The sequence below is a fragment of the Scyliorhinus canicula genome, chromosome 6, assembly GCF_902713615.1.
Source record: "Scyliorhinus canicula chromosome 6, sScyCan1.1, whole genome shotgun sequence".
Taxonomy (NCBI): Eukaryota; Metazoa; Chordata; class Chondrichthyes; order Carcharhiniformes; family Scyliorhinidae; genus Scyliorhinus; species Scyliorhinus canicula.
Window position 1 is genome coordinate 191,447,416 of NC_052151.1, and position 27,875 is coordinate 191,475,290.

The window sequence follows — 27,875 nt, forward strand, 5'->3', positions numbered from 1 at the left end:
TCCTGACTTGGAACTACACGCTATTCCTTCACTGTTGCTGGGTCAGTATCATGGAACTCCCTTCCTAACAGCATAGTGGATGTATCTACACCATGCAGTTCAAGAAGGCAGCTCACCACTTGTCTATGGGGATGAACACAAGGTGTGACAGTGGAAGTTCCAGTTATCAGTATGGGTGGGTAAAGAAGATAAAACACGATATATGAAAAGAAACACTGACTGGTATGCTTGGCAGGTCTCATGTACCAATCAATTGCACTGGTGATCCAATGAAAATGGACTGCTGGTCCTTGATAGCACGTGACAAAAGAATATTGTTATATTTTCAGTTTCTAAAGTCAGTCCCATTATCAACAGGCACCTTGACTCCAATTTTGGAATAGATTGCGTGTGAGGCATTTTGTACATATCGAGAAAGCAGAAAATGAGAGCAGCTTCCCACACTAAACACTTGTTATAGTGGGTGTTCAATATGGCATTGACTGTGCAGGAATCAAAAGGCAACTTGCCTTTATATAATAATTTAACTTTGCCTCAAATCAGTACAGGCACCATGATTTACTTTAAAATGTAGTCACAGTTGTTCTGTAGGCCAACATACCATCCGTTTTCAACAGAACCAGATCCCATGAATAGCAATGCGATGAATGGCCAGTCAATATGTTTTTGGCAGTAATGGCTTTCAGGGAGGACTGCATGCCACAGCACTAGGACAAGTCATTGTGCTTTCACAAAACAATGCTCAGCTATTTTTAATAGCCAGCCTAAAGAGACAGCAAGGACCTTGGTTCAATTCTCATCCTGGTTTTCAGGTACTTCCATGGTTTGGTCCTACCTATCGCCGTAACCTCTCTCCAGGCCTATTAATCCTCTGGGACCATTATGTTATGCCAGTTCTAGCCTTGCACACAGCCTCCGGAACTCCCTCTCTAAATCTCTCGGGTCCTTTCAGATACTTCTTGAAACCCTCTCGGACTAAGCTTCTACTTCTGCTGAGTATCTCTATGTGGGGTTCGGTCTTCTGTGAAGTGTCTTGGGATGTTTTACTACATTATGAGGATGTGACGGGTAGAGTTGACGAGGGGAGCCAGTTGATGTGTGTATATTTGGACTTTCAGAAGGCTTTTGAGAAAATTCCGCATAAGAGCTTAGCATGTAAAATTAAAGCGCACGGGATTAGGGGTAGTGTGTTGAGGTGAAGAGAAAACTGTTTGGCAGACAGGAAACATAGAACATAGAACAGTACAGCACAGAACATGCCCTTCGGCCCTCAATGTTGTGCCGAGCCATGATCACCCTACTCAAACCCACGTATCCACCCTATACCCGTAACCTAACAACCCCCCCCCCCCCTTAACCTTACTTTTATTAGGACACTACGGGCAATTTAGCATGGCCAATCCACCTAACCCGCACATCTTTGGACTGTGGGAGGAAACCGGAGCACCCGGAGGAAACCCACGCACACAGGGGGAGGACGTGCAGACTCCACACAGACAGTGACCCAGCCGGGAATCGAACCTGGGACCCTGGAGCTGTGAAGCATTTATGCTAACCACCATGCTACCCTGCTGCCCCCAAAAAACAGAAACAGAAAAAAGAAACAAAGAGTAGGAATTCTCAAATTGGCAGGCAGTGACTAGTGGGGTACCGCTGGGAACGGTGCTGGGACCCCAGCTGTTCACAATATATATTAATGATTTAGATGAGGGAACAAAATGTAATAACGCCAAATTTGCAGATGCCACCAAGTTGGGTAGGAGGGAGAGCTGTGAGGAGGATGCAGAGATCCTTCAGTGTGATTTGGACAAGTTGAATGGCAGATGGCAGTATAATTTGGATTAATGCGAGGCTATCCACTTAGGTAGCAAAACCGAGAATGAAGACTATTATCTGAATAGCCATACATTAGGAGAGGGGAATGTGCTCGTACACCAGTCACTGAAGATAAGCATGCAGGTGCAGCAGACGGCAAAGAAGGCAATGGTACGATGGCCTTCATTGCGAGAGGATTCAAGTAGAGGAGCTGGGATGCCTTGCTGCAATAATACAGGGCCTAGGTGAGGCCACACCTGGAATTTGTGTGCAGTTGTGGTCTCCTTATTTGAGGAAGGATATTCTTGCTCTGGAGAGAGTGCAGTGAAGTTTTACCAGACAGATTCCTGGGATAGCTGGACTGACGCATGAGAAGAGATGGAATCAGTTAGGATTGTATTCGCTGGGGTTTAGAAGAATATGGGGGGGATCTCATAGAAACCAATAAATTCTAACAGGATTAGACAGGGTTGATGCAGGAAGGATGTTCCCTATGGTGGGTGTATCCAGAACCATGAGTCACTGTCTGAGGATACGGGTTCGACCATTTAGGACAGAGATGAGGCAAACTTTCTTCACCCAGTGAGTGGTGAGCCTGTGGAATTTGCTATCACAGGAAGTAGTTGAGGCCAAAACATTGTACGTTTTCAAAAAGATATAGCACTTAGGGTGAAGGGAATCAAAGGATACGGGAGAAGCGGGATTAAACTATTGAGTTAGATGCAATAGCGGAGCATGTTCGAAGGGCTGAATGGCCTTCTCCTGCTCTGATTTTCTATGATTCTACTGAGGGTTCTATACAAATGCAACTTATTATTGTCAATGTTGCATCGGAAGTACAGCACCTTCAACAGTGCAGCACTCCCTCACCACTATAACATAAGAACAAGGAGCAGGATAGGCCATCCGGTCCCTCGAGCCTGCTCTGCCATTCAATAAGATCATGGCTGATCTTTTTACGGACTCAGCTCCACCCGTCGGCTCACCATAACCTTTTATTCCTTTACTGTTCAAAAATCTATCTATCTTTGCCTTGAAGACATTTAACGAGGTAGCCTCAACTGCTTCACTGGGCAGGGAATTCCATAGATTCGTGACCCTTTGGGTGAAGAAGTTCCTCCTCAACTCAGTCCTAAATCTGCTCTCCCTTATTTTGAGATTGTGCCCCCTAGTTCTAGTTTCACCCGCCAGTGGAAACAACCTCCCTGCTTCTATCTTAGCTATTCCATTCATAATTTTATATGTTTCTATCAGATCTCCCCTCCTTCTGCTAAATTCAAAAGAGTATAGTCCCAGTCACTCAGTCTCTCCTCATAAGCCAATCCTCTCAACTCCGGAATATCCTCTGCACCCCCTATAGTGCCGGTACATGCAGTGGCAATCCAGATCACAGTCTCTGAGCTCTTGGCTGGGACTTCCTGGCCTTTCCTGTCAGGCGACCCCCTGTGTCGGGCTGGGTGAGCCATGCAAACCCAGTTGGCTTCAGCGGGACTGGAAGATCCTGCCGATATCTAATGGCAAGCCAACTCTACCACTGGAAATATGCCGGGGGGGGGCGTTCTCAATTCGGTACCAAATTTCGGACCGCAAACTTGAGGTGGGACTTAAATGGAATTTTCCACTAATTAGCATATATCTCATGTTGCTCATTGCAACATGTTTTAGTGCTCCAAAATAGGCTTCGAGACTCATGAGGCAACATTATTACAAACACATCGTCACAAACTTCAAGGCCCACAAAACAAACTAGCGATTAAGACACATTGGGACGAATAAGACTGAGATTTGCCAGGGTTCAGGGGCTTCATGTGGTTATAGCATTACCGGTCACTCCCCGCCTGATTTATGTGAAATCCTGGAGCGGGGCTTGAATCGCCAGCCTTCTGCACGAGGGTGCTACCTCAGTGGGCCAAATACTACCTTATTTCATTGCTCATGATTATATCTCCTGTAGGGATAAGGGAAAACTCTTGTGGATCTTCTTCCAGTAGTAACTGTTTTATTGGCATAGGTGTCTAGACTGGTATATGAATATTTTCCACTGACTGCACAGGGTTTCTCTTCTTTTAAGACTATCTAACCAAAGCATAAACATGGAAGAATTACAGCAATGTCTGGTATTTTACACTATTGTCATGCTCAGCAAAGACGTGTTATATAAATAACTTTAAACATTGACTGCATTCAGTGCAGAATTTTCTAGAACGGCCTTCCCTTTTAAATATGGACAGTAGAAGATTGTCTTGATGGCTGCCGAGGATCAGGTGACTTTTTCCCAATTTCTGCATAGACACATCTATTTCAAGTTTCCAGAAAGTCCCTAATTGAATGGCCAAGAGTTGGATGCTCCCTCTTGAACAGACATACCAAGACGAAACCACCTATGGAATTATCACCTCCTCGTGCTTTCAGACTTACCCAAAACTCCAAAAATCTATGTACTCTCAGACCTACTGTCGTTGAGTTCGGAATTAAACAAAATGAGAGCTGTAGAGAAACCAGTTCATCATAAGTAGGTGCTAATGTCCACCATCCAGCCCTCATTGTGCAGCACTGGCTTCCAACTTCAAATCATTCTGGATGAACAATAGAGCATGACCAAAGCTGACTACAGGTAACAAATCTTTTTACCCCAACTAGCAGAAAGCAACACATCAGTTTGCAAGCAACACGACAAAAAAACAGCAGGAAAGGTAGAAATATATATTCCTTCGAACTAAAGACTGCAACACTGTATGATCTTCAAGCCTGTTCCTTTTCAAGTCCACCAGTACAGAAAACCAACCTCCTGGTAATAAGTTTACAAACAACTAACTTCATGACCTGCTGAAAATTCACCTCTTCCTGAAATGACTTTGATATACAACTTTGGCTACTGTATTCACCTAGCTACACTTCAAAAGAGGAAAAGAACCTCCTCTTCACCAGGTCTGCATTGAGATTAGACTTACCATCTATTCCTTCGTTTGTAACTTGTAAAAGTGCATTATCCTCTTTAACGGTATTTAGCCCCGAGGGTGTGAGGGTGGTGAGTGAGTGACATTGGGTTAGTCTTTTGGGGGGGGGGAGGGGGGAAATCCACAAAAAGCTTGTTGCTTGTTATTCAAATTGACCGCTCATTCAGGACTTAACTCTCCCCCCCATCTCTCTTCTCAGAGGAACACACGGATTATGGACAATAAAGAAAGGGAAAAGGGGTTTCAGATCTTTCTCTTCCCTGTCAGTAACACTAACAACACATTAAAACTCGCCAGTGAGTGAAGTAATGCAGACTGACAGGAGTGTCACTGTATCGGGACATGCATGCATCTACCATCCGTACCTTCAAGTGGGGAATGTAAAGGAATATTTAAAAAAATTTAAAGGCATATTTTAGACTTTCTTTGTGAAAAATGAAGAAATGTTGCCCGTCAATTATGTTCTGCATCTTCGTTGCTCACAAACCAACTGGGCCCTGTAACCAAAGTATGTTCATAATATTCATCAACAGAGGCATACACTCCAGTGTCAACCAAACCAAAGCCAATACAGACTCCCTTAAATCACATATCATGTACAAAGCCCAGTGTATATTTCACCAACTATTTCAGCACTGTGAAATGAAATGAAAATGAAATGAAATGAAAATCGCTTATTGTCACGAGTAGGCTTCAATGAAGTTACTGTGAAAAGCCCCTAGTCGCCACATTCCGGCGCCTGTCCGGGGAGGCTGGTAGGGGAATCGAACCGTGCTGCTGGCCTGCTTGGTCTGCTTTATAAGCCAGCGATTTAGCCTTGTGAGCTAAACCACCCCCTGTGGTGGCAATGATGAGTGACACTGGCACTACCAGCCGTTCAGATATGGATAAGGCAGGGTCCTGCGCCATGATTTCCAGATCAGGCCTGATCACTGCCAGTGAGGTTTTATTTTTGTGACCAAGAGAAAATGAGAAAGGGCATCACTTAGCCAAAGATTATTTTTGTTGTAAAGTTATCTGTCCTCCCCATCCACTTACAGGAGTTTTCTCTCAATGGCGCCAGCAAGCCGCCAGTGTAAAACCGTCCGGGATTTACAGTATTGTGGCAGCACCAAACACTGTGCCACAGCAAATACCAAGTTTGCCTTGCAATCAGGCACTTTTAGGACGGTATGTCATCTGCTAGTCTTAAAGTGGACGGTGTAACATCAATCAGTACCTCACACACAGGGAACACACACAAGACATGATGGGGACCTGTACCTCACCACACCACCACCCTTTCTGCACTTTACTTGGGAGTGTGTAGGGGCAGATAAGTACTCTCAACAGAATGTAATCTCCCAGTCCCCCCCCCCCCCCCCCCCAAAAAAAAACCTCTGATTAATATTAGGAGCTTCTATCCTTGCCTTCTTGGACGGGTGATCAATTAGGTACCTGGTCTCGCTGGCCAACGAGTCTCTTTATTCTCTGACATATAAAACGAGCTAGTTTCTGCTCCTTTTAAAACAGGGCGTGAATGGTCAATTCACGCGGGTGAGGGGATTCAGCACGAATAAACGGTACCCCAACACACATTTCTGAGTCTCCATGACAATGTGGAGGAATTTCTCCTTTACTTTTCAAAGGCATTCAAAATATCGCAGTTTGATCTCAAAAGCGACGAACATAGCAATACTCCTCAACAAGAATAAACCTTACTGTTCTCAGTAGCACATCGTAAAAAAAATCAGGTCTTTTAAAAAAAAGGCACATTCTGTACAAGGTGGCAGGAGCAGCTAATCCCCATTTAGGTTCCATTTCAACCAAGTGTTGACTAGTTCCTCTCCCTTATCCCCAGATTATCATTACTCAGTGTAAAACCATAATCAATTTTTTTTATTAAAACCCCCCCACATGACTGGAGGATTTAGATGCAGTAAGACAGTGATCCTTTACACAGCCGCTTTAGAGAGAGAGAGATAGAGAGAGAAGGGGGGGGGGGGGTGGGGGGATGACATTTCGTATCTGCCACAGTTTGAAAGAAAATGGGAATTTGTTAATGAAGATTATTTATTTCTCCCCTTGGTTACTTACTATTTCTGTGGGTTGGTAAGCCAAAATGGCGAATGTCGACAGGCGATCACACAGGCATTTGGTATGGGATGCATCGGTAAGCACAGTTTTACATCCCAGAGTGGACCAGGCGCCGGTAGACTCGTTCCTGGAAGAAGGAATACATTAGATTTGACGGACAGTTAGAGAGAGAGAGATGGGAGGAGAGGCAGACACACTGTAACTATTTCACACACACACACACACACACATATACACAATCTCACACACACACACAGGGCAGGAATCATTGTAACATCTCGACTGGATAGCAACACGAAAGATACATTTGTTCATTACTGTTTACAAAAGCAATACCCGCGCTGCTGGATTGAAACGCCGGCGTGCAGTGATGTTAATGGACTATTTGCTGCTACATCCAGCCTGGAGTCTCACTCTAGGAGCTTTCCCTCAGGGTGTGAGTGTGTGCACCGTGAAAACGGACAGCATCAGCGAGTTACCGGCCGGGGGGGGGGTGGGAGGAGGGGATGTGTTTTTGCTGCAGGCGGCGAGGAGGAGCAGGGTGGAAAGGGAGGGATTTCTCTCACAAACTAAACACACAAGGTGCATCGTCAGGCAGAGGGTGGAGGAGAGAGATGGAGGCCGAGTGTCGCCTTTTTTTTTAAATAACAAGAAGGTCCAGGTACTGTGCTTTCCAGCGTCATCCTTGAAAGCCGCCCCGCTTTCCTTCAACCGGTCAGTAACAGCCGCCCCATCGCCAGCCCTACCCCGGGCAACGCTCACAAATGGTGCAAACCACACACACACACACACACAGTAGCAGCCAGCGTTACTGGAAAGAAATAATAGATTTTATATTCCGAATGCACGACCTGAAGGCAATTGCAAAATAAAAAAAAAAGCCAGTTCGATTATTATCATTTGTATTTTGAGAGAACCCTGCTTATTTACGTCGGCTTATAAAGTTCTCCAGAACACAACAAGGAAGCATTGCTGACTGAACTGTTTTTCACACTGGGGCTGGGGGGGAGTCACTCAGTCTTAACTCTGGTCTGGGGAAATGGTTGGAACATAGAAAGAGGGTTTTTTTTTAATTTACACAGCTACAGAATCTGCAATCAGGTTACAATCACCGACTCGATGTATTACAGTAATGTCTGACAATTAAGTCATAGAATTTGGCAGCACAGAAAGAGGCCCTTCGGCCCACCCTCTCCGTGCTGGCCAGCAATTAAACATCACAGTAACATTTTTTTGCTCGTCCCATTTCCACTCCACAGAATTATAAAATAGAATCCATACAGTGCAGAAGGAGTCATTCGGCCTGTCGAGTCGGCACTGACCTTCGAAAGACCACCCTACCTGGGACCAATCCCCCCCAACCCCACCCAAAGGGCCAATTTAGCATGGCCAATTCACCTATCCTGCACATCTTTGGGCTGTGGGAGGAAACCGGAGCACCCGGTGGAAACCCACGCAGACACGGGGAGAAAGTGCAAACTCCACAGAGTCACCTGAGGTCGGAATTGAACCCGAGTCCCTGGTGCTGCGAGGCCGCAGTGCTAGGCACTGTGCCACCTTGCTGCTCATCCATCCGTGCATCACAGTTCCATTAGCTATTTAAATCTCTCCTGCTTTCCGATCTATCACAGACTTTCTCTTTTGTTATTTTTTCCCACACTCTTCACCATCACATTTCTGACTTCTTCAGATCTGATGAAAGGTCATCTGCCGGGCAGTCCAATTATGTGGCTGTCATCCCAATAAGGACAGGAGCCCACACCCTCCACCACCCCCCCACCCCCCCACCCCTCCCATCATTCCCAAGAGCCGCCAGCCCAATCCGAAAGCCAATAGCTCAGCGGCGCCACCATGAATGGTGGCCTTGGCAGACATTGCGGCCAGGCCCCAGTGATCGACCGCTGAGGCCAGGAGGAGGCCATTGCCATCAAAGGGCACTGGACCATGCAGTTTCTTAAATGGAGCACCCTGCCCACGAATGCCGCTGGGAGGCCACGGGGTGTCATGGGTCAATCTTTGCATGTGGACATGCCCTCTTTCATGACATTAGCTGCTGCATACAAATATTCCAGTAAATGAATGAGTTTAGGAATGCATAAGTGAGGTGCTGACTGGGTGGGTAGGTTGGTGAGCTGGGTAGGTGGATGAGTGGAAGCAATGGGTTGGTGGGTGAATTTTTAGGCAGGTGAGTAGGTCATTGGTAGTCAGATCTGGTTGGTGGGGTAGTCAAGTAAGTCAGGATGGTAGTTATTTGGTTGGAAAGGTAGTTGGGTGTTTGGGGCTAGTCAAGCCTGGTCGGTGGGGTGGGGACTAAATTGGGTGGCCAGGGCATTCATCGGGTAGTGTGGATATTGGGGCAGTACGTCTGGGTGGTTGGAGGATGAGTCAGGTAGTCGAGGATGTAGTCGGGCGATGGAGAGATGGTTGGGTGGCCATTGGTTAGGTGGTTGTTGGGTGATGAGGGAGGATTGTTGGGGTCTGGGCAAGTCAGCTCATAGTGGTGAGACTGATGGAGCAGCAGTGGGAGGTGGGGGGGGGGGGGGGGGGTGTGGTCGCAGGTGATGCTTGGTTTTGTTACACAGGTGTTAGACCGGGTATTAAACTGTGTAACTTTTACAGGATAAGTATGCAGCTAAATCCCAAGTTTCTGTCCTGAGTTTAGGATGGGAGAATATTCACAGAGTCTCAGACAGCTAAAATCAATCTGCCACAATTTCAACATTGGTCTGTGCAGCATGGCTGCCACAGGATTGTGATGCACATCTCCAAATTATATCCCACCTCCGATGATCTGGAGGTGGGCGTATCAGGCACACAACTAACTTTGAATCAGATATGACTACAGTAATGACTACAGTGGACGCACATTGTAAATTACAAACTTTATGGTAAGGGGCATGCACCTTGTAAATGACCAATATTACGGCAATTTTAAAGTCCCTGGTAAATTACCGACATTTTGTTCATGTGAGTGCACCGTGTAAATTATCAACATTGTGGTATTGTGAACGTACAGTGATGTGTGTGCACACAGTAGATTAGCAACATTGCGATCATGTGAACGCACATGTAAATGATCAAAATCACGGTAATGATAATGCACCTTGTGAATGACCAACATTACAGTAATATGAACGCATCTTGTAATTTACCAACATTACGGTAATGTGAACGTACTTGTAAATTACCAACATTATGGTAATGTTTACGCACCTTGTAAATTACCAACATTACCATAATGTGAACGAACTTTGTAAATTACTAAACATTACAATAACGTGAAAGCAACTTGTAATTTACGAACATTGTGGCAATGTGAACACACCTTGTAAATTACTAACATTACGGTAATGTGAATGTACATTCTAAGTTTCCAACATTACGGTAATGTGAACACACCTTGTAAATTACCATAATTATGGTAATATGAACACACCTTATAAATTATTAACATTATGGTAATGCAAACTCACCTTGTAAATTACTAACATTCATGTAATAGGAACACACCTTGTAAATTGCTAACATTACGGTAATGTGAATGCACCTTCTAAATTACCAACATTACAGTAATGTGAAGGCATCCTGTAACTTAGCAACATTACAGTAGTCTGTGCTCCTTCTAAATTACCAACATTATGGTAATGTGTTCGCAGCTTGTGGATTACCAATATTGCGGTGATTGGACCTTGTAAAATATGAACGTTACTGCAATATGAATGCCCCCTGTAATTTAACAACATTTCCATAATTTAGATGCACCATTTAAATTACAAACACAATGGTAAAGTGAGTGCACCTTGTAAATTAACAACATTTTGGTGTGAGTGCTCCTTCTAAATTCCAAACTTCAGTAATGTAAATGACCAACATTACGTTAATGTGAATGAACCGTTTCAATGACCAACCATATGGTAATTTGAAACTATTTTGTAATTTACCAACATTACAGTTCTGTGAACACACTGTCTAAATTATCGACATTACAAGAATGAGAAAAATACCTTGTCAATTACCCAAATTACAGTAACGTGTGCACATTGTAAATTACCAACAGTACGGTAATGTGCAACAATCTCATAAATTATCAACATTACGGTAATGTGAATGCATCTTGTAAATTACCAACATTACGGTAATGTGAACGCACCTTGTAAATAACACACAGTACGGTAATGTGCAAGGATCCTATAAATTACAAATATTACGGTAATATGAATGCATCTTGTGAATTATCAACTTTATGGTAACATGAGCACACCTTGTAAATAATCAACGGTACGGTAATGTGCAAGGACCACGTAAATTACAAACATTATGGTAATGTGAACACCCATTGCAAATTACCAACAGTATAGTAATGTGCAAAGACCATGAAATTATCAACATTGCGGTAATCTGAACGTACCTTGTAGATTACCAACATTACGTAAATATTAACGCACCTTGTAAATTACCAACACAATGGTAATGTGAAAGGACCTTGTAAATTACCAAAATTACAGTACTGAGAAGGCACCTTGTAAATTACCACCATTTTGGTAATGCCAACGCACATTGTAAATGACCAAAGTTTACAGTAATGTGAACGACCTGTAAATTTCCACCATTTCGGTATAGTTAAGGTAGCTTGTAAACGACCAACATTGCGTTAATGTAAATGCAGCGTTTAAGTTATTAACAATATGGTAATGTGTAATTTACCAACATTACTGTAAGCACACTGGCTAAATTATCAACATTTTGCTAAAGTGAAAGGACTTTGTAAATTGCCAAAATTATGGTAATGTCAACGCACCTAGGAAATTACCACAATTACGGTAATGTGAATGCAACTTGAAAATTACCAATATCACGGTACCGTGAATGCACCTTGTAAATTAACAACATTACGATAATGTGCGCACAGCTTGTAGATTACCGACTTTGCAGTACTGTGATTGTGCTTTGTAAATTATGAACATTACTGTAATGTGAGTGCACCTCAAAAATTACCAACGTTACGGGAATGTAATGCACCTTGTAAATGACAACACTGCAGTAAGGTGAACACACATTGAATAATACCAACATGAGTGCACCTTGCAAATAAATAACATTACGGCAATGAGACTGAACCTTGTAAATTGCCAATGTTACAGCAATGTGACTGCACCTTGTAAATTACAAACACTATGGTAACGCAGATGCACCTTGTTAGGTAACAAAATTTAAGGTAATGCGAAAGAACCTTATAAATTTACCAACATTATTGTAAAGTGAGTGCACCTTGTAAATTACGAACATTATGGTAATGCGAGTGTATCGTGCAAATTACCACAATTATGGTAATATGAACGCACCTAGAATCTTACCACAATTATGGTAATGAGATTGCAATTTAAAAATGACCAATATTACGATACTGTGAGTGCACCTCAAAAATATTCAATATTGCGGTAATGTGAACGCACCTTGTTAATGACAACATTATGGTAATGTGAACACACCTTGTAAAATGTGCATTATGGTACTGTGACCATACAGTGTAACTTACCTACATTATGGTAATGTGACTGTACCTTGTAAATTACAAACATTACAGTAGCATGGATGCACATTGTCAATTACCAATATTACAGTAGTTTGGACACAGTAAGGTAATGTGAATGCAACTTGTAAATTACTAACATTACGGTAATTACCAACATTGCAAAAATGTAAATCTTCTAAATTACAATTATTACAGTAATCTGAATGCACCTTGTAAGTTACCAACATTGTGGTAATGTAAGTGTAACTTGTAAATTAACATTATATAAATGATAAGGCACCTTGCAAATTACCAAAATTATGGTAATGTGAACACATCTTGCAAATTACCAAAATGACCGAAAGTTAAAGGTGTGTTCACATTACCATAATGTCGCCATTTACAAGGTGCGTTCACATTACTGTAATACCGAATATTTTGAAGGTGCAAAGTTAGGGTAATGTGAACCCACCTTGTAAATTACCAACATTATGGTAATGTGAACCCACGTTATAAATTATTAATATTATGGGAATGTGAACGCACCTTGTAATTTACCAACATTACGGTAATGTGAACGCACCTTGTAAATTACCAACATTATGGTAATGTGAATGCAGCCTTGTAAATTACCAACATTACGGTAATGTGAACGCACCTTGTAAATTACCAACATTACGGTAAAGTGAATGCACCTTGTAAATTACCACATTACGGTAATGTGAACGCACCTTGTAAATTACCAACATTACGGTAATGTGACTGCACCTTATAAATTACCAACATTACAGTAAAGTGAATGCACCTTGTAAATTACCAACATGAGGGTAATGTGAATGCACCTTGTAATACTTTTTTTTTGTTTTTAAAATTCAGAGTACCCAATTTTTTTTCCAATTAAGGGGCAATTTAGCATCGGCAAATCATCTACCCTGCACATCTTTTTGAGTTGTTGGGGGTGAGACCCACACAGACACGGGGAAAATGTACAAACTCCACACGGGTAGTGACCCGGGCCGGGATCGAACTCAAGTCCTCGGCGCCATGAGGCAGCAGTGCTAATGACTGCGCATCCGTGGTGCCCTACACTTTAAATAACTAACATTATGGTAATATGGGCGCACCTTGTAAATTACTAGCATTACGGTATGGTGAACGCACCTTGTAAATTACTAATGTTACGGTAATGTGTACCCGCCTTGTAAATTACCAACATTACGGTAATGTGAACACACCTTGAAATTACCAACATTATGGTAATGTGAACACACCTTGTAAATTACCAACATTACGGTATTGTGAACGCACCTTGTAAATTACTAACGTTACGGTAATGTGAACCCACCTTTAAATTATCAACATTATGGTAATGTGAACACACCTTGTAAATTACTAACATTACGGTATTGTGAACGCACCTTGTAAATTACTAACATTACAGTAATGTGAATACACCTTGTAAATTACTAACGTTACGGTAATGTGAACCCACCTTGTAAATTACCAACATTACGGTAATGTGAACATACCTTTAAATTCTCAACATTATGGTAACGTGAACGCACCTTGTAAATTACCAACATTACGGTAATGTGAACCCACCTTTAAATTACTAACCTTACAGTAATGTGAATACACCTTGTAAATTGCCAACATTACGGTAATGTGAATACACCTTGTAAATTACGAACTTGAGGGTAAAGTGAACGCACCTGGTTAATTACTAACATAACGATAATGTGAACACATCTTGTAAATTGTTTTGTTTTAAACGCATTTTATTCAAACTTATATCAAAGTAGGTTACAGCAAATAAACACCCCGGGAAACATTCTTCACAACAATCAACTATACAGTTTGTATAGATTTTTCTAATTTTTCATCCCCCCCTCTCCATCACCCACCCCCAACCCCTGCGACGAACAGCTCCTCAAACACTATCACAAGTATCCCCCACCTTCTCTCAAACTTCCCTGCTGAGCCCCTTAACTCAGACTTTATCTTCTCTAACCGCAGGATGTCATACAGGTCAGCCAACCATGCTGCTACCCCCGGTGGCGATGCCGACCGCCACTCCAGAAAAATTCTTCGCCGTGCAATCAGAGAGGCGAAGTCCAAGACATCGGCCTTCCGCATTTCCATGAGATCCGGCTTCTCTGAAACCCCAAATATCGGCACCAAAGGTCCACTCCCTCCTCCACTATCCTGGCTAAGATCGCGAACACTCCCGCCCAGAACCTTCCTAATTTTTCACAACCCCAAAACATGTGCGCATGATTGGCTGGCACCAGCCCACACCTCTCATAATCATCTGCTACCCCCAGAAAGAACTCACTCATTCTCGCCCGAGTCATATGCACCCTATGCGTCACCTTTGTATCAAGCTCATCCTTGCACAAGAGGAGGTCCCGTTTACCCTGCGCAGTACCTCACTCCATACTCCCCAATTGATACCCATTCCCAACTCCGCTTCCCATGTCTCCTTGATCTTCACCACCCGCTCACCTCCCTGCTCCCCCAGCCACTTGTGTGTATATATATATATATATATGCCCAATTCTTCCCTCCCCTTCCACATCCGGAAGCAGCAGTCGCTCCAGCAGGGTGTATCTTCCTGACCTTTCGTACAAAGTTCCTAGCCTGTAGATACCTGAGCTCACTACCCCTCGGCAACTCTACCCTCTCCCTTATCTCCTCCAGACTGGTGAACCCTTCATTCAAATACAAATCCCTCACCTTGACTGGCCCCATTTCCCTCCACCTCCTGTGTATACTATCCATCCCCCCCTTCGGCTCAAACCCACGATTCTCGCACAGCACGTTAGCACCGACATCCCTTCCACACTAAAATGCCTCCTCCGCTGATTCCATATCTTCATCGTGGACTGGACCACTGGCTCCCTGAATACCTACTCGGAGCCATTGGCAATCCTGCCATCACCATAGGCTTCAAAATAGACCCCTTACAATATTCTTCCTCCATCCTAACCCACTCTACACCTTCCCACCATCGCCGCACCTTGTCCACATTCGCCGCCCAATAATAATGAAGCAAGTCTGGCAACGCCAGCCCCCCCCCCCCCCCTCCCCCACTACCTCTGCCTCTGTAGCAGGGTTCTCCCCACTCTTGGCACCTACCCTGCCCATACACAGTCAGAGATGATTGTGTCCACTTTCCGAAAAAAGGCCTTTAGTATAAAGATCGGAAGAGCCTGAAAGATAAACAAGAACCTCGGCAGAATATTCATTTTCACCACTTGGACTGTCCCCGCCAATGTTAAGTGCAGTGTATCCCACTTCTTAAGATCCTCCCTGGCCTCCTCCATCAGCTTCGTTACGTTCCACTTATGAAGCTCCGTCCATTCCCTCGCTATCTGAATCCCCAAGTACCTAAACCTATCCCTCGCTACCGTAAATGGCACCCCCTCTAAAGTAGCCAGCTGTGCCAGCTCACCGGGAATACCTCGCTTACATTCCCTACATTCAGTTTGTATCCCGAGAACCCTCCAAACCTCCCCAACAGGCCCATAATCCTTCCTATACTCTCCAACGGATCCGAAACATACAGCAAGAGGACATTGGCATAGAGCGACACCCGATACTCCCTCTGTCCACTCAAAATCCCCTGCCACTCTGCCGACCCCCTGAGAGCCATCGCCAATGGCTCTGTGGCCTGCACAAATAGCAGCAGTGACAGCGGGCACCCCTGCCTCGTACCCCTGTGTAAGTCAAAGCTTTGTGAGCTCATATCGTTCGTCCTCGCCCTCGCTCTTGGCGCCACATACAGCAGCCGCACCCATGCCACAAATCTCGGCCCAAACCCAAACCCTCCCAAAACTTCGAACAACTACCGCCGCTCCACCCGATTAAATACTGTCTCCGCTTCCATGGACACCACCACCTCCGGTACCAGAGCTCTCGACGGATTCATTGCCATATTCAACAGCCGTCTTATATTACTCGCGTGCTGCCTGCCTCCGTTCCTTATTCTTTATTCGCACGAACCGTAAATGATATAATTTCTCCCCCGACCACTGCCTTCAATGCTTCCCAAAAAATGCCCGCCGACACCGCCCCATTCTAATTAAACCACACAATCCCTATCGCCAACCTCCATCCGCCAACAACCCCAAGTCAAACCTCCACCCCGGCCTCTGCTCTCGTCCCGTACTGAACCGAATATCCAGCCAGTGGGGTGCATGGTCTGAGATAACTATCCCCGCATACTCTGCCCCCTCCACCCCAACCAAAATCTCCCGACTCACTACAAAGTGATCAATCCTCGAATACACCTTATCGACGTGTGAAAAGAAGGAATACTCCCTTCTGAAAGTGCCATGGATTCACCATAACCATCCTCTCCATAACCCCCCCCCCCCCCCCCCCCCCCCAGCTCCCTTGCCATTCGTACCCTACCCATCGCCCTGGAGCTGTCTATCCACCCTCGGCTCCAGGACAAACTTAAAATCTCCTCCCATGATCAACTGGTATGTGGCCAAATCCGGGATCGCTGCCAGCAACCCCCTCATAAAACCCACATCATCCCAATTTGGGGCATACACATTTACCAACACTACCGGTGCCCCTTCCAATATCCCACTCATAATCACATATCTCCCACCTGGATACCTCACCTCCTTCGCATTCACAAGTCCGATTTTTTTGCTCATTAAAATCGCCACACCCCTCGATTTCAACTCAAACCCCGACCCACCCCTTCCTTAAACTAACCTGGTCCTTCACACAGAGGTGTGTCTCCTGCAAAAAGATAACCCCCGCTTTCAAGCTCCTGAGGTGCGCGAAAACCCGCAACCTTTTAACCGGCCCATTCAGTTCCCAGATGTTCCACGTTACCAACCTTACTGGAGGCTTGCGCCTCCAATCCCCTCTACCGTCCTTCATCTTCCCCACTTAACTCCTGCCCCTTTAATTCCACTCTGTACCTAGCCCATCTCAGATGGCCCCGTTCTTCGCCCTTGACCATGTCATCTCTCACCCCCTGCCGCGTCGCAGAAACCCCCCCCCCACTTTTTCCCTTCCCCTTCCCCCCATTTCCCCTCCCCTCCCCCTCCCCCCGGCCACCTCTCTTGGCCTCCTCCCCCTCCACGTCACTTCCGCTCACCAGCATAACCTGCTAACGCGGCTGCCCCTGCCCAAAGGCACATCTAATGACCTCCCCCTCCCTCTCTCCACCCCCCCACCTCCTCCGCCACTCCTCAGCTCAAAGAAGAAGGCCTCCTGCTGGCCTTACCCTCCCCCACCCAAACAAGGACGTCTCCTGAACTCCAGGTAGCCTTTTCCAAAAGCAAACAAACATATGTTAAACACAGTCCCATAAAACAGGAGGGGGGTTGGGAACATCCATCCCCACATAGACCTTTCACCCCGACAACTCCTTACAATCTCAACATTGAACAGAACGTCCCCCCAACAAAAAAGGTGTAAATCCCCCATACCCTACACCCACTTCAAATATGCTACCAACCATTACATAGTGCCGGCACCTTAGTTCCCAAGCATTGTCCACTCAGTTCTCCCCAGTTTATGCTCCTTGATGAAGTCCTCGGCAGCTTCTGGGGTCTCGAAATAATACTCCCGGCCTCCGAACGTCACCCATAATTTCGCCGGGTAGAGCACCCCAAACCTGATATGTCGTTGGCACAGCACCGCCTTGGCCTTGTTGAAACCTGCCCACCATTTTGCCAACTCAGCTCTGATGTCCTGATAAATCCAGACGTTATTCCCCTCCCAGTCGCAGCTACGCTTCTCCCTGGCCCACCATAGAATTTTCTCTTTCTCCACAAATTTATGGAGTCTCACCATCACCGCCCACGGCGTCTCCCCAGCTCTAAGCTTTTGCCTCAGAGGCCTATGTGCTCGGTCCACTTCAGGTGCCTTATCTAGCACCCCTTCTGCCACCAGTCCCGCCAGCATCCTCGAGACGTACCTTGTGGCATTCACACCTTCCACTTCTTCAGGCAGGCCAACTATTCGCAGGTTCTGCCTTCTCGAGGTATTCTCCTGCTCCTCCACCTTTGCCCTCAAAGGTCTCCGAGGAGCCCCACCTCGGCCTCCAGAGCACCACACGATCGCCGTGGTCCGAGATCACTCCTTCAATCTCCCGAATCTGTGACCCCTGCACCTCCAAACACCTCTCCTGACAGCTTGCCCCTCCCCCCCCCTGCATGCTGAAAGAGACTGTCTGTGAAGCACAAGACTGTTTCAACTTTCAAGCCAAACCTCTCACTGTTTTCTGTCGGGTCCGGTGATCAGAAGACTTACCATTCCAGGGCTAAACTACCCCTCTAACATTCACCTACGCCTTTTCATCAAAATTCCACCCGGATCTGGGTAAAAAGAGCCCTTTTCTGTGACTTTGAAGAGGAACAGCCCTTTATGTGACCAATCACTCCATGGTCACAAGCGGAGGTCCACCTTGTAAATTACTAATATTACGGTAATGTGAACACACCTTGTAAATTACCCACATTACGGTAATGTGAACACACCTTTAAATTACTAACATTATGGTAATGTGAATACACCTTTTAAATTACCAACATTATGGTAATGTGAACACACCTTGTAAATTACCAACTTTACGGTAATGTGAACACACCTTTAAATTACTAACATTATGGTAATGTGAATACACCTTTTAAATTACCAACATTATGGTAATGTGAACACACCTTGTAAATGACCAACATTACGGTAATGTGAATACCCTTGTAAATTACTAACATAACGGTAAAGTGAATGCACCTGGTTAATTACTAACATTACGAAAATGTGGACGCACCTTGTAAATTACTAACATTAGGGCAATTTGAATGCACTTTGTAAATTACCACCATTTCGGTAATGTGAGATCACTTTGTAAATTACCACCGTTAAGGTATTGTGGGAGCACCTTGTAAATTACCACCATTTTGTTATTTGAATGCACCTGAAAATTACCACAATATCGGTAATGTGAGAACACCTTGTAAATTACCACCATTTCGGTAATGGGAGAGCCCCTTGTAAATTACCACCATTTCGGTAATGTGAGAGCACCTTGTAAATTACCACCATTTCGGTAATGGGAGAGCCCCTTGTAAATTACCACCATTTCGGTAATGTGAGAACACCTTGTAAATTACCACCATTTCGGTAATGGGAGAGCCCCTTGTAAATTACCACCATTTCGGTAATGGGAGAGCCCCTTGTAAATTACCACTATTTCGGTGATGGGAGAGCCCCATGTAAATTACCACCATTTCGGTAATGTGAGAGCACCTTGTAAATTACCACCATTTCGGTGATGTGAGAGCACCTTGTAAATTACCACCATTTCGGTAATGGGAGAGCCCCTTGTAAATTACCACCATTTCGGTAATGTGAGAGCACCTTGTAAATTACTACCATTTCGGTAATGTGAGAGCACCTTGTAAATTACCACCATTTCGGTAATGTGAGAGCCCCTTGTAAATTACCACCATTTCGGTAATGTGAGAGCACCTTGTAAATTACCACCATTTCGGTAATGTGAGAGCACCTTGTAAATTACCACCATTTCGGTAATGTGAGAGCCCCTTGTAAATTACCACCATTTCGGTAATGTGAGAGCACCTTGTAAATTACCACCATTTCGGTAATGTGAGAGCACCTTGTAAATTACCACCATTTCGGTAATGTGAGACCACCTTGTAAATTACCACCATTTCGGTAATGTGAGAGCACCTTGTAAATTACCACCATTTCGGTAATGTGAGAGCCCCTTGTAAATTACCACCATTTCGGTAATGTGAGAGCACCTTGTAAATTACCACCATTTCGGTAATGTGAGAGCACCTTGTAAATTACCACCATTTCGGTAATGTGAGACCACCTTGTAAATTACCACCATTTCGGTAATGTGAGACCACCTTGTAAATTACCACCATTTCGGTAATGTGAGAGCACCTTGTAAATTACCACCATTTCGGTAATGTGAGAGCCCCTTGTAAATTTCCACCATTTCGGTAATGTGAGAGCACCTTGTAAATTACCACCATTTCGGTAATGTGAGAGCACCTTGTAAATTACCACCATTTCGGTAATGTGAGAGCCCCTTGTAAATTACCACCATTTCGGTAATGTGAGACCACCTTGTAAATTACCACCATTTCGGTAATGTGAGAGCACCTTGTAAATTACCACCATTTCGGTAATGTGAGAGCCCCTTGTAAATTTCCACCATTTCGGTAATGTGAGAGCACCTTGTAAATTACCACCATTTCGGTAATGTGAGAGCACCTTGTAAATTACCACCATTTCGGTAATGTGAGAGCACCTTGTAAATTACCACAATATCGGTAATGTGAGAACCCCTTGTAAATCACCACCATTTTGGTAATGGGAGAGCACCTTGTAAATTACCACAATATCGGTAATGTGAGAGCACCTTGTAAATTACCACCATTTTGGTAATGTGAGAGCACCTTGTAAATTACCACCATTTCAGTAATATGAGAGCACCTTGTAAATTACCACCATTTCGGTAATGTGAGAGCACCTTGTAAATTACCACCATTTCAGTAATATGAGAGCACCTTGTAAATTACCACCATTTCGGTGATGTGAAAGCACCTTGTAAATTACCACAATATCAGTAATGTGAGAGCACCTTGTAAATTACCACCATTTCGGTGATGTGAGAGCACCTTGTAAATTACCACCATTTCGGTAATGTGAGAGCACCTTGTAAATTACCACCATTTTAGTAATGTGAGAGCACCTTGTAAATTACCACCATTTCGGTAATGTGAGAGCACCTTGTAAATTACCACCATTTCGGTAATGTGAGAGCACCTTGTAAATTACCACCATTTCGGTAATGTGAGACCACCTTGTAAATTACCACAATATCGGTAATGGGAGAGCACCTTGTAAATTACCACCATTTCGGTAATGTGAGAGCACCTTGTAAATTACCACCATTTCGGTAATGTGAGAGCACCTTGTTAATTTCCACCATTTCGGTAATGTGAGAGCACCTTGTAAATTACCACCACTTTGGTAATGTGAACACACATTGTAAATTACCACCATTTCGGTAATGTGAACACACATTGTAAATACTCAATATTTCGGTTATGTGGACGAACCTCGTAAATGACCAAAATTCTGGTAATGTCAGTGCAGCTTTTAAATTACCAATATTATCTTAATGGAAATATCAAACATTATAGCAAAGTGTATGTACCTGATAAATTATTGACATTACAGTAATGGGAACGCAACTTGTAAAATAGCAAAATTCCAATAATGTGAATGCACCTTGTAAATTACCAACATTTCAGTAATGTGAACGCACCTTGTAAATTATGAGCATTACGGTAATGTCAATGCAATTTGAAAATTATCAACATTACGGTAATGTGACCACACCTTGTAAATTACTAATATTACGGTAACGTGAATGCATCTTGTAAATTACTAACGTTACGGTCATGTGAACCCACCTTGTAAATTACCAACATTACGGTAATGTGAACATACCTTTAAATTCTCAACATTACGGTCATGTGAACCCACCTTGTAAATTACTAACATTACTGTAATGTGACTGCATCTTGTAAATTGCTAACAACACGGTAATTTGAACATACCTTGTAAATTACTAACATGGCGATAATGTGAACGCGCCTTGTACATTACCGTGAGCAGCACGGTAGCACAAATGGATAGCACTGTGGCTTCACAGCGCCAGGGTCCTAGGTTCGATTCCCCACTAGGTCACTCCTGTGCGGAGTCTGCACGTTCTTCCTGTGTCTGCGTGGGATTCCTCCGGGTGCTCCGGTTTCCTCCCACAGTCCAAAGACATGCGGGTTAAGTGGATTGGCCATGATAAATTGCCCTTAGTGACCAAAAAGGTTAGGAGGGGTTGTTGGGTTACAGGGATAGGGTGGAAGTGAGGACTTAAGTTGTTCGGTGCACTCGGTGGGCCGAATGGCCTCCTTCTGTACTGTATGTTCTATTATGGTAATATGAGAGCACTTTGTAAATTACCAATATTATGGTAATATAAGTGCACCTTGTAAATTACAAATATTACGGTAATGTAAACATACTTTGTAAATGAACAACATTACAGTAATGTCAACGGACCTAATAAATTACAAACATTATGATAATTTGAATGCAACTTGTAAATTACTAACATTATGGCAATGTGAATGCATTTTGGAAATTACCAACATTATGGCAATGTGAACACATATTGTAAATTATTAATCACGTCAATGTCAACGCATCTTGTAAATTACTAACATTACAGTTATGTGAACATACCTTGTAAATTACCAACATTACAGTAATATGAGCACCCCTTGTCAATTACAAACATTACGGTAATGTGAACACACCATGTAAATTGCCAGCATTTTAGTAATGTGAACACACCTTGTAAATTACCAACATTACGGTAATATGAACACATTTTGTTAATTACCAACTTTGCGGTAATGTGAACATACTTTGCAAATAACTAACATTATGGTAATGTGAGAGCACCTTGTAAATTACCAACATTACAAGAATCTGGACACTTCCGGTAAGTTATTTGCATTACAGGTATTGTGGGTGATCCTTGTAAATTCTTGGCGTCTAACTCCTAACTCAAATCACTCCGCTGTGCACTGTGATATCTGGCCTATTTTAAAATAGACAATGTGCCACCAAGTAAAACTATTAATAGCCTTAGGGCACGTCAAGGATAGGAAATGTAAATAATGACTGCGCATCCCTGCTAGCCCGTAATCACCATGTCGGTTCGTACTTGAAATCTCAACTGTTTTACATGGTGTCATTGTAACAAGTCCGCAGATGGCTGTCCCAAGTTGTGAACTCCAGCACATTTAAGATGCATTGAAGTAGAAGGCGAGTAGAGGTAGGTGAGGGGGATGGAATGTGCGTATGTACTGACAGGGTGAGATGAAGTCTCATGGGAGGAAGCTCATGTGGAGCGTAAATGCCAGCAGAGGCCTTTTGGGCAGGATGGCTTGTTTCTGTGCTATTAATTATTTGCAGTAGACTTCCAGTTGCGGCTATGCGGAGCTAAGCCGCACGTTCGGCAGCTCCCGCCAGGAACGGACTTTTGGGCTCTTTTAAGGGCCCCCAGCGGTACTTGCTCAACGGTTCCCGACATGAGAAGGTGTCTGCAGTGGATCCCCAGTGGTCTATGGTCTTGACCAGGAGCAGGGCCAGCAGAATAGCGGTGGCAGCGCCTAAGAAAAAGCGAGGGAAGAAAATCAAGATGGCGGCCGGCGGAGGCCTCGAGGAATGGAGGCAGTGGGCGCAGGTGCAGCAGGAGACTCTCCAGCGCTGTTTTCAGGAGCTCAAAGTGGAGCTGCTGGACTCGCTGAAGGTGAATACGGACAAGCTGCTGGCGACGCAGACAGCCCAGGGGGTGGAGATCCGGGAGCTCCGACAACAAGCCTTTGAAAGAGAGGATGAGGCCGCGGCCCTCGCGGTAAAGGTGGAGATGCACGAGGCGCTCCACAAGAAGTGGCATGAGTGGTTCGAGGAGATGGAGAACTGGTCGAGGCGGAAGAATTTGCGGATCCTGGGCCTCACGGAGGGGCTGAAAGTGTCAGACCTGGGGGCTATGTGGTCGTTCTGTTGAACTCGCTGATGGGAGCTGGGTCCTTCCAGGGGCCCCTAGAGCTGGAGGGGGCCCACAGAATACTGGCCAGGAGGCCCAAACCGAATGAGCCGCCGCGGGCGGTGCTGGTGCAGTTCCACCGGTTCGTTGACCGAGAGTGCGTGCTCAGGTGGGCCAAGAAGGAGCGGAGCAGCAAGTGGGAGAACACGGTAGTGGGGATCTACCAGGACTGGAGTGCGGAGGTAGCCAAGTGACGGGCCGGGTACAACCGGACGAAGGCTCCACAGAAAGAGTGTGAAGTTTGGCATGTTACAGCCGGCACGTCTGTGGGTCACCTACAAGGACCGGCACTTTTATTTTGAGTCCCCGGAGGAGGCGTGGGCCTTTGTGCGGGCCGAGAAGTTGGACTCTGACTGAGGGTTGGGGGTTTGTAAATACCTGTGTGAACTTTTGGTGGGAAGGGTCTCTGTTTTATGCTGTTTTATGCTGTTTTGAGCTGGTTGTGTGTTGTTTCTAGGGTGGGTGGGTTGCTGTCTTTCTTTTGGGGGGGGTTGGGGTCGGGCAGAGGGAAAGCGCGGGCTTTTCTTCTGTTTCCCGTGCTGAGGGTGGATGGGGGCGGGGTCGGAGCTGAGAAGCGCGGGCTTTTTTTCCCACGCAAGAGCGGGAGGGGGAGGAGGAGGGTCTGCTGATGGGTCTGGGGAGGAGGAGTAGCCCCACGTTGGGAGGGGTCGGAGGTGTGGGGGGAGCTGCCGGGGTCAGCAGAAGTTAGCTGGCTCACGGGAGTGCTACGGAGAGGGGTCCTAGCCTCGGGGGGATGGTGGAGGTGTGGGGGGGGGGGGGGGGGGGTACCGGGTTGCTGCTGAAATGGCCAGGAAGGAGCTGGAGTCTGCAGGGGGGCCGGGGTGGCGGTTTGCCGCCGTGGGGAACGGGCCGAGCGAGGGGTGCTAGCCTGGGGTGGGCAGGGGACGGGTTATGGCTAGTCGGCAGGGGAGGGGGGCAGGGAACCCTCTGATCCGGCTGATAACTTGGAATGTGAGGGGGCTGAATGGGCCGGTCAAACGGGCCTGGATGTTTATGCACCTGAAGGGGCTGAAGGCGGACGTGGCTATGCTCCAGGAGACGCACCTGAAGGTGGCGGAGCAGGTCAGACTGAGGAAGGGCTGGGTAGGCCAGGTGTTTCACTCGGGGCTGGATGCAAAAAATTGGGGGGTGGCGATTCTGGTGGGAAAATGGGTGTCGTTTGAGGCGTCAAAGGTGGTGGCTGACAGTGGAGGGAGGTATGTGATGGTGAGCGGCAAGTTGCAAGGGGAGCGGGTGGTGCTGGTGAATGTCTATGCCCCAAATTGGGACGATGCGGGTTTTATGCGGCGCATGTTGGGCCGCTTTCCGGATCTAGAGACGGGGGGCTTGATACTGGGGGGGGGACTTTAACACGGTGCTGGATCCCCCATTGGATCGATCCATGTCCAGGACGGGCAGGAGGCCCGCGGAGGCTAAGGTGTTTAGGGGGTTTATGGACCAGATGGGAGGGGTGGATCCGTGGAGGTTTGTGAGGCAGAGGGCCAGGGTGTATTCATTTTTTTCCCACGTGCATAAAGCCTATTCCCGGATCGATTTTTTTGTCCTGATTTCGAGGGTGGAGGATGCCGAGTATTCGGCCATAGTTATTTCGGACCACGCCCCACACTGGGTAGACCTTGGGCTGGGGGAGGAGAGGGACCAGCGCCCGCACTGGCGCCTGGAGGTGGGACTGCTGGTAGATGAGAAGATGGGCGGGCGGGTTCAGGGGTGTATCAAGAGGTACTTAGAGGCCAACAATAATGGGGAGGTCCGGGTGGGGACGGTTTGGGAGGCATTGAAGGCGGTGATTAGAGGGGAGTTGATTTCCATCCGAGCCCATAGAGAGAGGGGAGAGCAAAGAGAGAGGGAGAGGTTGGTGGGGGAGATGGTGAGGGTGGACAGGAGATACGCGGAGGCTCCGGAGGAGGGACTGTTGAGTGAGCGACGTAACCTTCAGGCCAGGTTCGACTTGCTGACCACCGGAAAGGTGGAAGCTCAGTGGAGGAAGGCACAGGAAGCGGTGTACGAATATGGGGAGAAGGCAAGTAGGAAACTGGCGCATCAGCTTCGTAAGCGTGACGCGGCCAGGGAGATTGGTGGAGTGACGGATAGGGGAGGCAATGTGGTGCGAAGGGGGGTGGACATTAATGGGGTCTTCAGGGACTTTTATGGGGAATTGTACCGGTCCGAGCCCCCGGTGGAGGCGGGGGGGGGGGGGGGGGGGGGGGGGAATGGGGCGCTTTTTGGACAGGCTGAGATTTCCGAAGGTGGAGGAGGGACAGGTGGAGGGGCTGGGGACGCCGATTGAGCTGGAGGAGCTGGTCAAAGGGATAGGGAGCATGTAGTTGGGGAAGGCACCGGGGCCGGATGGGTTTCCGGTCGAATTTTACAAAATGTATGCAGACCTGCTGGGCCCCCTATTGGTTAGGACCTTTAACGAGGCAAGGGGTGGGGGGGGGGGGGGGCTTTGCCCCCGACTATGTCACAGGCGCTGATTTCCTTGATCCTTAAACGGGACAAGGACCCCCTGCAGTGTGGATCATATAGGCCGATCTCATTGTTAAATGTGGATGCTAAGCTGTTGGCGAAGATCTTAGCCACAAGGATAGAGGACTGTGTGCCGGGGGTCATTCATGAGGACCAGACGGGGTTTGTGAAGGGAAAGCAGCTGAACACCAATATACGTAGGCTTCTGAATGTTATCATGATGCCGGCGGTAGAAGGGGAGGTGGAGATAGTGGTATCATTAGACGCGGAGAAGGCCTTTGATAGGGTTGAGTGGGGGTACTTGTGGGAGGTGCTGGAAAGGTTTGGGTTCGGGGAGGGGTTTGTCAGTTGGGTGAGGCTGTTATACGAGGCCCCGATGGCGAGCATAGCCACGAATAGGAGGAGATCGGAGTACTTTCGGTTGTACCGGGGGACGAGACAGGGGTGTCCCCGTCCCCCTTGCTCTTTGCGTTGACAATTGAGCCCCTGGCCATGGCGTTGAGGGAGTCGAGGAATTTGAGGGGTCTCGTGCGGGGTGGGGAGGAGCACCGAGTGTCATTATACGCAAATGACTTGTTGCTATATGTGGCGGACCCAGTGGGGGGAATGCCGGAGGTGATGAAGATCCTTAGGGAATTTGGGGGCTTTTCTGGGTACAAGCTCAACCTGGGTAAGAGTGAGCTGTTCGTCGTGCACCCGGGGGATCAAGAGGAGGGGATTGGTAGGCTCCCACTGAAAAGGGCAGGGAGGAGCTTTCGGTACCTGGGAGTCCAGGTGGCTAGGAGCTGGTGGGCCCTTCACAAACTTAACCTCACTAGGCTGGTGGAGCAAATGGAGGAGGAGTTTAAAAGATGGGACATGTTGTCGCTGGCAAGCAGGGTGCAGTCCGTCAAGGTGACGGTCCTACCGAGGTTTTTGTTCCTGTTCCAGTGCCTCCCCATCCTTATCCCGAAGGCCTTTTTTAGGTGGGTCAATAGGAGTATTACGGGATTTGTATGGACGCATGGGACTCCGAGGGTGAGAAGGATGTTTTTGGAGCGGGCCAGGGATAGGGGGGGGCTGGCGTTGCCCAACCTCTGTGGGTACTATTTGGCTGCCAATGTAGCGATGGTGTGTAAGTGGGTAATGGATGGGGCAGGGGCAGCATGGAAGAGGATGGAGATGGCGTCCTGCGTGGACACGAGCCTGGAGGCGCTGGTAACGGCGCCGTTGCCGCTCCCACCAATAAGGTAAACCACGAGCCCGGTGGTGGCGGCTAACCTTAAAATTTGGGGGCAATGGAGACAGCATGGGGGGAGGAGGGGGGCTCAATGGAGTCCCCGATACGGGGAAACCACCG

At 46.4% G+C, this 27,875-nt stretch overlaps 1 protein-coding gene across 15 annotated transcripts in view; it reads right to left on the minus strand.

The window, feature by feature from the left end:
* Positions 1-27,875, minus strand: part of adgrb3 (adhesion G protein-coupled receptor B3) — a 920,539-nt gene that overhangs the window by 209,396 nt on the left and 683,268 nt on the right. For all 15 annotated transcript variants that reach the window (XM_038800688.1, XM_038800695.1, XM_038800692.1 and 12 more), the window contains one exon: positions 6,849-6,975. In XM_038800688.1, the coding sequence (XP_038656616.1) occupies positions 6,849-6,975 (127 nt within the window). The remainder of the gene's footprint in view (positions 1-6,848; positions 6,976-27,875) is intronic.